Genomic DNA, 13940 nt, shown 5'->3' on the forward strand with positions numbered 1-13940 from the left:
GAGTTTTTCCAGGCATTTTTGTTTTTGTTCTGGATCCCCAGTGAGGTTGGCCACAGACCCAGGATTTGTGCCAGGCCTTGTTCAAGGGAAGAACCAAGAGTTGTCCTCACTATGTTCTGAAGTTGTGACACCTATCCTGTTGGTGATGGACCAAAAGCTTTTGTTGGACCACGACACATTATTTGAACAGAAAGAAACACTGTTCCATTCCTTTGGACCAGTTAGTGATCAGACTTTAATATTTCCCAGTGGGGTGTTGAAAGAAGAACCTGAGTAAAGAGCGGGGGGGGCGGGGTTGCGCGGGGTGGGGGGGGGGTAGTGGGCGCGCGCGGCGTCGGGGGGAGTGGGCGCGCGCGGCGTGGGGGGGAGTGGGCGCGCGCGGCGGGGGGGGAGTGGGCGCGCGCGGGGTGGGGGAGGGGATCGCTTACGTGCGGGGTTGGGAGGAGCGCGCGGGTGCGCGCGCGCAATGGGCCACCTGGAGTCGGGCTGAGATTTCAAGGTTAACGGAAGGGGAGGTAGCCATGGGCCAGGCTCATAGATCACACGTAGAGAACCCCATGAGCACCGAGGAGCTCTGGGATTACCAGGTCACCTTCAATGAAGGAGTTTATCGGTTGGGCTGGGGAGAGAGAAAGAGAGAGAGAGAGAGAGAGTGGGGGGGAGGGGGGGGGAAGGATATGGAGCGTGCCGTGGGCTGGGCTGGAAGTTGGGCGGGGGGCAATGAAGAGGTCGGTTGGGTGGCTGGGCTGGTTGAGAAGGAGGAGGGGCCCGGGTGTGTGTTTATGGAGGAGTTGGTAATCGAGGAGAAGGAGGAGGGGGTAATGGCTGGTCAAGGAGGGGGGTGGGCCATCGAGGAAGGGGGGTGGGCCATCGAGGAAGGGGGGTGGGCCATCGAGGAAGGGGGGTGGGCCATCGAGGAAGGGGGGTGGGCCATCGAGGAGGGGGCGGGCGGGTGGGGAGGGGGCGGGCGGGTGGGGGGGGGGCTGGCCATCGAGGAGGGGGCGGGCGGGTGGGGGGGGGGCTGGCCATCGAGGAGGGGGCGGGCGGGTGGGGGGGGGGCTGGCCATCGAGGAGGGGGCGGGCGGGTGGGGGGGGGGCTGGCCATCGAGGAGGGGGCGGGCGGGTGGGGGGGGGGCTGGCCATCGAGGAGGGGGCGGGCGGGTGGGGGGGGGGCTGGCCATCGAGGAGGGGGCGGGCGGGTGGGGGGGGGCTGGCCATCGAGGAGGGGGCGGGCGGGTGGGGGGGGGCTGGCCATCGAGGAGGGGGCGGGCGGGTGGGGGGGGGCTGGCCATCGAGGAGGGGGCGGGCGGGTGGGGGGGGGCTGGCCATCGAGGAGGGGGCGGGCGGGCGGTGGGGGGCTGGTCATCGAGGAGGGGGCAGGCGGGCGGGCGGGGGGGGGGCTGGTCATCGAGGAGGGGGCAGGCGGGCAGGGTGGGGGCTGGTCATCGAGGAGGGGGCAGGCGGGCGGGCGGGGGGGGGGACTGGTCATCGAGGAGGGGGCGGGCGGGCGGGGGGGGGGCTGGTCATCGAGGAGGGGGCGGGCGGGCGGGGGGGGGGCTGGTCATCGAGGAGGGGGCGGGCGGGCGGGGGGGGGCTGGTCATCGAGGAGGGGGCGGGCGGGCGGGGGGGCTGCTGGTCATCGAGGAGGGGGCGGGCGGGGGGGGCTGGTCATCAAGGAGGGGGCGGGGGGGGCCTGGTCATCGAGGAGGGGGCGGGCGGGGGGGGCTGGTCATCGGGGAGGGGGCGGGGGGGGCTGGTCATCGAGGAGGGGGCGGGCGGGGGGGGCTGGTCATCGGGGAGGGGGCGGGGGGGGTTGGTCATCGAGGAGGGGGCGGGGGGGCTGGTCATCGAGGAGGGGGCGGGCGGGCGGGGAGGCTGGTCATCGAGGAGGGGGCGGGCGGGGAGGGCTGGTCATCGAGGAGGGGGCGGGCGGGGGGGGCTGGTCATCGAGGAGGGGGCGGGCGGGGGGGGCTGGTCATCGAGGAGGGGGCGGGGGGGGCTGGTCATCGAGGGGCGGGCGGGGGGGGCTGGTCATCGAAGAGGGGGCGGGTGGGCGGGGGGGTGGCTGGTCATCGAGGAGGGGGTGGCTGGTCATCAAGGAGGGGGGTGGCTCGTGGGGTTTGGTCACTGGGTTGGTGTTGGTCGAGGGGGAGGAGTGTCGGGGGTTTGTGGTGGAAGAGGGGGCGGGGGTTGTTCGAGGAGGGGATGGTGATGGGGGTTTTATGGAGTAGGAGGAGGGGCTCGCGACAGGGGTTTGTGGAGGAGGAGGAGGGGCCAGGGGTTTCTGGAGGAGGAGGAGGGGGCAGGGGATTTGTGGGGGAGGAGAAGCGGCCGGGAACGGGAGGGGTGGGGTGTGGAGGAGGGGCTGGGCTTTGAGGAGGAGGAGGGGATGGGGCATTTGTGGAAGTAGGGGAATCTGGGGGTGGGTTGTTGGGGAAGTTGGAGTATCGAGGAAGGTCGGTTGCCAGAATGTTTATCGAGGAAGGAGGATGTTGAGGAAGGGGTGGGTGGGTGGAGGGAGGGTGTCGAGGAACGGGGGTGTCAAGGAAATGGGGAGGGAGCTGGTGGGTTTCGAGGAAGGAAGAGGTGCCTTTGAGGAAGGGGGTGGGGGGGTTCTGCTGGGGTTGTGTTAGGAATGTAATGTAAGAGGACCTGATACCAAGTAAATGGCCAACTGTACAACCCACGAGTGTTTCTCTCACACTTCTACTCATTGTTGATTCGTGCCAAGCACCGAAGCAGGCCTTGATTTCAACCTTACTGTAGCCCATCTTTGAACCTGTTGGTGTACAGACACCTTCACGCAAAAAATGAGTACTTTACATCTGTCCTTATCAAGGGTGGTGCTGCTGCCTAGATCACGATGAAAGGGGAGGTAGCTGAGACACAAGGACAAGGGCAGCAGATGTGTGGGAACACCACCACCGCCACTGCATAATGCAGATCAGCTCATTCATGTAATTTGATGCTGAGTTACTTGGGACTCAGGTTGGAATATAGGACACCAGCAGATGATGAAAGGCTGCTGGCTGCATATGGAGCACCACTATTTTCCCTGGCAATGATCTCACTCCAGAATTGGCTGTTGAAAATCTGCAAAGTATAGATGTATGAAGATTATTTCATATCGAGGAGAGGAATACCCAGGAAAAATATACTCTTCCCACCTACCTTATGCACCGCACTCATGTTGCAGTGAGGCTATCTTATTTGAACAACCTCTGGAGCCTTAACAAGCTGTCATATGCCCACTTCATTAGGCTTGATTAACAAGTCACAGTGGATGTGGAAAAGGGCTGATGCCTTCATGCCAGATAAAACAAGATTGACTACCTGTTACGTATCAGTGCAATAGACAGCAAGCTTTGTATTATTGGCTGGAGAATATTCTTCAAGCCGCTGATAACTGAGAATGCCTAGAAGAAAAATGCTATGTGTTAATCATCGTTTTTATATTTCTGCAGGAGCTAACATTTTTGACAACAATGGAAATCCATCGGTAAGAAAATTTATTTATAATGCTGCTTTGTATTTTATGTTGCATATGCTCATTTTTCTGTGCTGTACTTTTTATGATTCCTTACCAGTAGGGAAATGTGATTAAAGTATACCTTCTGATGACGCGCTAGCACCAGTACAGATACAACATTTTGGTGTCAATTTCTATGATTTGAGCTCATGAACCTTAGTCAAAATTACATAATTATCGCTTTAGCCATTTATCCGTTCACTACTGTATGTCAATGTCAATTCTCTATGTTGTAAATTTTGTAACCTGGTAAAACAATATTATTTTGCTGTTTCTTTGAATATATGAACTACTTTTGCATCTTGTGTCTTATGAAGAAAACCAAGTGACTCCATTGGAGGTGAACTGCATTGCTTTTTTGTCAACTTTAACTCCATCATGATGCTATAGCAACATTAAGAAGGAAAACTCCAATTGAATTCCCTCAACCATTGGCCCAAATCTTCTGATCAGGATCAGAACATCTATTTCTGACGATGATCAGACAAAAAAAAGTACCCATTTACCTTCCTCCAATTTTTCTCGCCAATCTTCCAATGGAGGATCCTGCAGAACTCGGTCAGTGCAGGAAACCTCAAAGACATTAACGAAGGGAATCCATGCAGAAGTCACGTCTCTTTTTACAGCACTAGCTGATGTATTCTGGTAAGTAAAGAGTTTAAATGTCTCAAAGCTTCTTTGAAAAGCTACAGAGAGAGGATAAGTGTGTAACAAATTAGGGTGGGCGAGATAAGTTGGTAAAGGCATAGGGTAGTGAGGTAAGGGGGTAGGGTAGCAGAGCGGAAGCTGAGTAGGGTAGTAGGTGGATCGGATGACATAAGGGTGAGGTGGCAGGGGTTGCTGGGTGAGATTGTAGGTTGGCAGGTGGGTGAGGTGGCAGGTAGATAGAGTGCCAGGTGGGTAGGGTGGCAGGAGGGTGAGTGGGAAGGTGGGTCAAGTGGGTAGTCTGGTCTCGTCAGGATGAGTTGGTGGGGGGAGGGGTCAGATTGCAGGGTTGGGTCAGGTCAGGAGGGAGTTAGGTCGGGGGAAATTGGATGATGGGGCTAGTCAGGTCGGGTTGGAGTTGTGGTGTCATGGAGGAGACGGGGTCAGGACGGTTATCGGGGTCAGGTGGATTGGGATGAATCGGGGGTTCCTTGTGAATGATTGCTGGGGGCGAGGGGGGTCAGTTGTCTAATTACCCATGAGTTAGACTGTCAACATTTCCTGGGTAGTTATCCAGGTGAGTAAGGTGAAACCGTCTGAAGTCTCCCACTATAACTCAGAGCTGGAGACTTTTTCAGGAGGTCTTGGGGAGCAGGGGAATTTCCCATCGGAAATTCAAACTTCCCGGGCAATTCCCACAGATTCAATGCCTTGGGACTTCCAAGGGATCCTGTAGTGCATCTTCCGTGGTATGTCCAGTCTCTGATGATCTGGAGACTGGAAGATCTGGGCCTATGTTGCTTAATTTATTGTCTGATTTTCCATCTATTTTTTAATAGAAATTCTGTAAAAGAAAAAAATTTGAAAATATGGCAAAATTAAAAGAACTTTGAAGTAAAATAGAAGGGATTAATAAAAACAACAAAAAAGTAAATAACAACTAGAAAAACTAGGCACAATAAGGAAAACAGTTATGCAAAAATTGGGACATTGCGAAAAATAAATGTAATAGAAATTAATTCAAGGCAACTTTAAAGAGAAAGCAAATATTGCAAATCAAATAGTACATTTAAAAGGCAGGATTACAAAATAAAAACAGAAACAGAAAATAAAACAAGGACCTGGATCTTCTGCAGGGGCTGCCCCCAATTTTGATCATCGCAAATACCACTTACATCCACCTTTGTAACATTGCATGCCTTTACTCCTACTTCAGACCATCTTCTTTTGAAACCTTTATACATTTTTCTTTGTCACCTCCAGACTGCATTACTCTAATGCCTTTCTAGCCAGCCTCCTACCATTGACTCTCTGTAAACTTCAGTTCGTTCGAAGCTCTGTTACCCATATTCTACATGCATTCCTGGCCCCTTACCCCACTGGCTCCTTCCTTGTCCTCCAAAATAACAAAATTAAAATTCTCAACCTTATGTTTAAATCCCTCTATAACCTCCTCCAAAGCCTCCCCTGCAACCCCCTACCCCTACCCTATTGCGAACTCCAGCCTCTTCTACATCTCACATATTCTTTCACACCATCATTGGCCACTTATTCTGGAATTCCTTCTTTACATCTTCAACTTCCCTTTAGGCCCTCCTTAAAACCTACCTATGCAGATGTGATACCATGTTCTTTGAGCTTGGTGTCTATTTTCCTTATGCCTCTGAGGCACTTTGGACTTTTTCCTGCATACAGGTGCCAAGTAAATGTATGTTGTTATGATGAGATTGAGACATAATGTAATTCTAAAATAACAGTACTCTGTCTTACTGTAGCTGTTTGTTTTTTTGGGAACTCAGATGAGCCAGCTGTTCTACTAAACAATGTGTGGTACCATACCTTCAAATTTGTGCATAGTAGATGGTCAGAGCATGTATGCTACAAAATTATGCCTATAAATATGAAACGCATTGATGAGCTGTATGTTACAGCTCACAAGATATTTATAGATGAGAAAATCTATTCAACTAATCGTAACTCCATTGTCTGATAATTTCCTGTCTGCCAGAGGTGAGCTGGGTGGAGAAGAGTATGGTATGGGGTTGGCGTTTAAAATCAAGGCCAATGAACTCCTCTAAGTGACTCATTATACCTTCTCTTCCTCTAGATGTGTCCTAGAAAGAACCAATACTCATTGCATCTGGCCGTACACTATCACTCACTCTGTACCACCCAAAAATCAACTCAGATGTCAACCCCAATGCAACCAGTGTGAACTAAAAAAGAGTGCACTTGGTAAAATACAAAGCACGAGTGAGGAGAAGCATTTGACGGTCGAACTTGAGTAAATATTGCCCCTTGGCTGAAAAACCTAGGGTTCCAGATGTTGTGGGCACTACTTGTGTAAAAAGGATGCTTGTAGACCCTCAACTGAGGGCTGTATCAGGCAATGTGCTACAAATGCTAAGTCTGGAGGATTATCTACACATGCAATACTCATTTACATGACTTCACTGCACTGCAGTACATCTTGAAACATATGGTGAAATCTGCAGAGGTCCTTCAACTGAGTACTAAAGGGCTTTCTTACAGATCAGTTGCCATTCAGAGACAGCCCCAATACTATTAACATGGCAGAAATGGGAATAAATAATGCTGCTCCTCAGGATGGCATTACATGCACACTCCCATACTAGCCAGCCACCTCAAATACCACAGGCTGTGGAAAGGGCTCAGAGCCAGTTTGCCTATGTAGCCAGGTAAGAAATATAATCTGCAGAATGTCCATTTTGGGATTTGGCTGTCATGAGGCTTCTCTACTAATACAAAAGCCAGTCATCTGATAGTCATGCACTGACACTTGGGCCTCAACTAACACTTGGGAGAAGCATGAAGCTAGGATAAAGAATGCAGACTTCACATTGGCACCAATGGACAGTGGTAAGAAACAGGCACAGAGAGGGGTAAATTTTAACCCTATCTGCTGGGCGGATATGGGCAGGAGAGTAGTTCAAAACAAGCTGCTTCCTTTACCCCCTAAGTTCCCAAGCCTTTCCTGTCAAAACAGGGTTTTGAAGATGGTTGAATCTTCCACCTAAAGCAAACAGGAGCCTCGTAAATTTATGTAAAGGGACAGTGGACGGGGAAGATGTACGTATGTATTTATGCATTGAGCATATCCATTATTGAAGAAAAGATTTCCTGCATCTTATTAGCACAAATATCCATTGCACCCAGCAATGGAATGTTTGGCCCATGTTCTCAGTCAAAGCACAATGGAAAGGGGATGATCCAAATTCCCCAGCCTTTAGAAGTCTAGACCACTGATGTGGCCTGGATCCCTCAGTGGGACCGACTTCAACCCATTTTCAGGCCATTATCATTACATGGTTACAGCACAGAGGCCATTTCCCCATTGTGCCTGAGCTAGATATCATCTTAATTTGGCCGACTGGTCTCCTGTCCTATGCCACATCTTAACTGAGCTAGCAAGTAGGAATTTCTGACGTAGAGAATCTCTGTGTCATTCACCTTGTAAGGAGAAATCTTTAGTTCTGGCCAACCAGAAAATCTCAGAAACTGTCGGGACCTGACACAACAAGGTGCCTGCAATTTTCCAGTGCATTCTGGCACATTTACGACAGGTGTCCGATGAAAGCCCAAGAAATTTTGGTGCCATTATATTCTGCAGTTTACCATTTTATAAAAGAAGCTAAAAATAAATTAGTATATTTTTCTTTTGATATACAAAATAGTCAAACATTTCCAAATTTTTGAGAATGATTTCATATATTCCTCTTACGCTTTCTTACGTTTTTGTTAGCACACCATTCATCACAACAATTGCTTTAATATCCCTCCAGACTATAGTTCATATTGCTTAATCCCTGCAAATCCTGCTTTCAAACTGTCTCTCAGTTTGTTATTAGCGTCTATTGATATCTATTATATGTGCTTCTCATAAATCTGCTTTTCGATCTCCATCATTCTTGCTTTATTTCACCAGGCCAAGCCTTGTCTGCCCCCCAGTGGTTCAAATCTCATGTAAGTTATTGCCGTTAATGTGGTTACCATAGCAAGAATCAGCCTAAAGAAATGAGTAATTGATCAATCACATGAGTAAACAAACTAAAATATAATCTGTCTGTAGCACAGATCATTATTGTATGCTAATCTTTTACAAGGTGAGTTTTGCAGGCATACTGAGAAGCAGGAGATGCGCATTTCAGTGTATATATCTTTCACCTCAATCTGAGCCTGCTTTGTGTAATTGATAGTAGACAAGTAGGGAAAAGAGGTTTTAAGGAAAGCAAATCACAGATTATGTAATGTTCAGAACTTGAATTAATTTGATAGAATTTTTAAGTTCATTTTTCTTTCTTGTTTACATAAAAATGTATCATGTAAATTTTCCAAGCTTGGCACTAAAGTGATGGAATCTCTAAGCACTGAATGTAATATTGTCACAAACAGACCAGGCCGGTCTTGCAGAATTATCTGAGGTTATCCTTAAAGATTTCTGGCCTACATTGGGTCTATCTACAGAGCTCACTGTCAGCAGGGGAGAAAGGAAGCGAGGAGCATGCAGCTGGAAAGATTGCAATTGCTTTTAAAGGAAATTTATTTGCTCATGCACAAAAGGAGAAATACAGATCATATTTTGATGGTGCTTGTTTGTGGATGAAGTGCAACAATGAAAGGTTACATTTGATATTCCAGGGCACTTTCTTCACCGAAGAAATATCCAAGCTGCTTGATTGGGTACACTTTATCACAGCCATTAAAAATTGGAAATTCTATTGCATAACCATTTGAAAGAATGAACTCCACTAACCAACTTTAGTGTAAAACTATTCTACATGGTGAATGTTTAAACACATAAGATGGATGCAGGTTGATCATTTGGCTGTCATTTATCTATCAAAATTCCAACATCTCAGCACTCCTCTGTAGGACAAAGTGTTGCATTACAGGGAAGAGTGGACCAGAATTTGAAGATTGCCTCAGTTAGTATAATTGGCCATGCTGAAAAGGTGGAGGCTGAATCCATAGAGACCTAACGGACTATGAAGCTGGAGTCCTCAAACCTTACAGCTGGTTACTACTATCTACCCTTTATTTGTTCACACATATAACAATCCACCATGATGTACTTTAGCTTGCTAACGTCTATTTCACTGGGTGCTTTCATCCACTATTGCAGCATTTTTTTCTTGTGTTTCTTTCAGCATCCTCAGTGAAGAGCTGCAGAGTCCAGTATTACCCAACTAGCTAGTAGCTCACTGCAATCAGCATAACGTCCTCCATAGTTTACAAGCACGAGCACAGGATCACTAAGTGCAGGGGATTTAGAGAGTCAGTTTGTGTTGGCTACACTGGGTGAATTAGATTCATAGAGGTCTAGAGCACAGAAAAAGGCCCTTCAGCCCATCGAGTCTGCGCCGGTCAAACAAGTACCTAACTATTCTAATCCCGTTTTCCAGCATTAGGCCCATAGCCTTGTATGCCAAGGCATCGCAAGTGCCCATCCAAATACTTCTTAAATGTTATGAGGGTTTCTGCCTCCACCACCCTTTCAGGCAGTGAGTTCCAGATTCCCCCCACCCTCTGGGTGAAAAAATTATTCCTCACATCCCCTCTAAACCTCCTGCCTCTTACCTTAAATCTATGCCCCCTGGTTATTGATGCCTCCACCAAGAGGAAAAGTTCCTGTCCACCCTATCTGTGCCCTTTATAATTTTATACACCTCAATCATGTGCCCCCTCAATCTCCTTTGCTCCAAGGAAAATAACCCTAGTCTATCCAATCTCTCTTCATAACTAAAACTCTCCAGTCCAGGCAACATCCTGGTAAAGCTCCTCTGCACTCTTTCTTGTGCAATCACATCCTACAAAACGCAAATAAGCAGGAGCAGGTGGCTCAGCTGTACACTACTAGGAATGCTCAGGAAATCTCAAAAAGTCACAGGGGGTGATGTGGGCAAGTACAATCCTTTCTGTACATTTGCCTTGCAACTTTCACACCATAGCAGAAAAAAAATCCTGCATTTTCTCTTGATCAATTTTATATCCATGTAACCTCAGATCCAGTTGACTTTATTTTTAATACTTCTCTTGTTTTTACATAGTTTGGATGCATCTTATTTTGTTTAAAATTTATTTCAGAATTTCTAGAAGAACACTAATATGTCGTCCCTCACCAAAATGTTTTATGAACATAGGAATTAGGAGCAGGAATAGGCCACTCGGCCGTTCGAGACTGCTCTGCCATTCAATGAGATCATCTCTTCTGATTGTAACCTCAACACCATATTCCTGCCTATCCCTGATAACCTTTCACCCCCTTGTTTATCAAGAATCTATATACGTCTGCCTTAAAAATATTCAAAGATTCTGCTCCCACCGCCTTTTGAGGAAGATAGTTCCAAAGACATTCAACCCTCTGAGAGAAAAACATTTCTCCTCATCTCTGTCCTAAATGGGTGACCCCTTATTTTTAATCAGTGGCTCCTAGTACTAGGTTCTCCCACAAGAGGAAACATCCTCTCCTACCAAGACCCCTCAGGATTTTATGTTTCAATCAAATCGCCTCTTACTCTTCTAAACTCCAGCAGATACAAGCCTAGTCTGTCCAATCTTTCCTCAAAAGACAACCCACCTAATCCAGGTATTAGTTTGGTAAACCTCTGAACTTCTTCCAATGCATTTACATCCTTCATTAAATAAGGAGACCAATACTGTACAAAGTACTCCAGATGTGCTGTCACTAAAGAAGAATAACCTCCCTACTTGTGTTTTAATTCCCCTTGCAATAAATGATAACATTCCATTAGCTTTCCTAATTACTTGCAGTACCTGCATATTAGCCTTTTGTAATTCATGCGTCAGGCCCCCTAGAGTTCTCTGCTTCTCAGAACTCTGCAATCTCACACCATTTAGATAATGTGCTTTTTTATTCTTCCTGCCAACATGGACAATTTCACATTTTCCCACATTGTACTCCATATGCCAGGTTTTTGCCCACTCATCTATGTATATCCCTTTGTAGCCTCCTTGTGTCCTCTTCACATCTTACTATCCTACCTCTTTTTGTGTCATTAGCAAATTCAGCAACCATACCTTCGGTCTCTTCATGCAAGTCATTTATATCAATTGTAAAAAAGTTGAGGCTCCAGCACTGATCCCTGTGGCACACCACTCATTACATCTTACCAACCAGAAAAAGATCCAATTTGCCTACCCTCTGTTTCCTGTTAGTTAGTCAATCTTCTATACATGACAATTTGTTACCCCCTTTATCATGAGCTTTTATTTTTCACAATAACCTTTGATGCGGCACTGTTATGGCACAGCTGATGGTAAATGCTGAGCTGCTCAAATCCCAAAGGGAAAGTTGAAACAACTGCCACAACTGTTTTGCAATTTGTATATATTTCAAGATTTATGCTTTGAATTCAGTAGTAATAGGGCCATCAAGTCACATAGGTTTACAAAACTAAAGTAAAACTTTATTACATTTTTAAAAATAATTTTAAGCACATACATAGGTTTACAAGTTACTACTATAATAACTTCTAGCTCCCCTGATTAATCTAACTCCCAGTTACACCTCTGTTAAGGCAACAGTAAAAAACACAGATTTTAAAAGACCCAGGCAAAGTTACACCATACCTTGAACAGTTGAATTCAAAGTGAGTTTCTCTCAGCTTTGGTTCCTTGTAGACAGTAGCTTGAGGAATAGATGCTAGAGGCTTTTCACACTTGTTAGATCTTAAAATGCCTTCTCTTGCACACAGCCTTCTCTCCTTTATACATATTTTCTGCTTTAAATGCAAATTCCCATAGTTTCACTCTGAGCAGAATTTTCTGTGTCCACTGGCAGTGGGCATGATAGGTGGCGTGAGCAGACAATATGGCGCAATTGGTTTCACGATGACGGGAAGGCAGATTCCTGCCAGGCTTTTGGAACCTTGCCGGATCGCTTGTCCACATTGGCAGGAAAGGACGTCGACGTGTTTCACAATAGCACACAAGTGACGTGCACTTAGGGGGAACTTAGGTGAGTGAACAGCATCATTCTGCAGTGCTCGCCAGGGTCACCTGTTGCTTTGCAGGCCTCGGTGGGGGGGGTCTGGGGTGAAGTGCTGCCCTGCACGGAGGTGACTGTTGTGTGGGGGTGGGGGGGATGTTGTCCGGGGGCGACTGCTGCTCAGCCACAGAGGCGACTGTTGTTGGGGGGGGCGGGGAGTCCAGGGGCAACTGTTGCCCAGCCTCGGAGGCGACTGTTGTTGGTGGGGTGTCTGGGGGCAACTGCTGCCTAGCCTCGGAGGCGACTGTTGTTGGTGGGTGTCTGTGGGCAATTGCTGCCTAGCCTCGGAGGCGACTGTTGCCGTTGGCGTGTCCGGGGGCAACTGCTGTCCTGCCTCGGAGGGGACTGATGTCGGGGGGAGGGGCTGCCTGGGGGAAACTGCTGCCCAACTTGGGAGGCGACTGTTGTCAGGGGAGGGGATAACTGCTGCCCAGCATTGGATCCCGCATACAAGAAATCGAGGTGGGTGGAACGGTAGGCGGGGAAGTGGCCATGCAGTAGGGACACCTGTATAAACTGACCATTCCTCTGCAACTGAGACAGCTCAGGCATAGCCACAGTGATATGATTGGGGGTGGGCTCCTAGGCTGCCTACCCATGCAAGCAATGCGGAGGCACCAAAGTGCCACCAAGTGCTCCAGACTTTACCCAACCCCATCCTGCTCCCACCCTCAGGCACAGACTGCGAGTCTGCGACTACTGGACTGTGGAGCAGTTGGAGTGCACACATTGTACAATCTCCTCGCCAATGCTGGCCATGTAGCAGTCACTGCTGGAGGCGCTTACAGCTCCTTGCAATCTCAGCATCCCGGTTAGGAGCAGACACCCCCATGTTGCAGGCTGGCAGGACAGCCATGCAGCGCATTCATCTTTGGCCATTAAAGGGGCGGCCAGCTCTCTCCAGGAAGCGTTAAGGGGCCGTCTCACAGGGCAAGAGGAGGTGCTCTACACACATGTTAACCATGTCTCTCTCTCTCTCTTTCATGCCTCAGGAGGGCCACATCAGGAGCCTGGTGACCTGATGGGTTACAGAGAGCGAAGAAGATGGAGGAGAGGACGATTGAGGCTCCTGGCCGCACAAAGGCAGGAGCAGCAACCTCAGGAAGAAGGGGCTGCTGGAGCTGTCACACACACTGTCCATTAGCAACAGCGAGATGTGGCTGGTCGGCGCCTAGTGATACCCAGGGTCTATGCATGTCACCTGTCATTCCTGCAGGTGACTAAGAACCAGTGTTGCCGTGTTGCTCAGGTCTCTGTCACGACACATGGTAGACTACATTAACCGCAAGGGATTCCACTCACTGAATGTGCAGCTGGTATGCGACCACCAGATATGTATCCTGAAGGTGTACGCACAGTTTCCAGGGAATGTGCACAATGCCTACATCCTCAGTTGGTCACAGATCCCTGGAGTCTTTCAGGGCCCACAGAAGCTGCAGGGATGTCTCCCTGGGGACAAAGGGCAGAGGCTGTGGCTGATGACACCCGTGCAGCGGCCTCAGACTGCAGCAGAGCAACAGTATAATGAGGCTCATGGTGCAACTCACAACTTGGTGGAGCAGACCATCGGGATGCTGCAGATGAGGTTCCGGTGCCTAGATCAGTCTGGTGGATCCCTGCTATACAGTCCGCAGAGGTGGTCACGCATCGTCGTCATCTGCTGCGCCCTTTACAACCTGGTGGTCCAACGAGGAGATGAGCTGGCTGAGGAGGAGATGGACAAGTTGCACGCCTCCT

At 48.7% G+C, this 13940-nt stretch overlaps 1 protein-coding gene across 1 annotated transcript in view; it reads left to right on the forward strand.

The window, feature by feature from the left end:
* The first annotated feature begins 476 nt into the window (after window positions 1-476).
* LOC144680831 (uncharacterized) overlaps window positions 477-13940 on the forward strand; it is a 108580-nt gene continuing 95116 nt past the window's right edge. Inside the window, exons 1-2 of the mRNA XM_078542262.1 lie at window positions 477-587; window positions 3465-3499. Coding sequence (XP_078398388.1) covers window positions 522-587; window positions 3465-3499 — 101 coding nt within the window. The 5' untranslated portion in view covers window positions 477-521. The remainder of the gene's footprint in view (window positions 588-3464; window positions 3500-13940) is intronic.

This window comes from Cetorhinus maximus, chromosome 5 (genome assembly GCF_964194155.1).
Source record: "Cetorhinus maximus chromosome 5, sCetMax3.hap1.1, whole genome shotgun sequence".
Classification (NCBI taxonomy): Eukaryota; Metazoa; Chordata; class Chondrichthyes; order Lamniformes; family Cetorhinidae; genus Cetorhinus; species Cetorhinus maximus.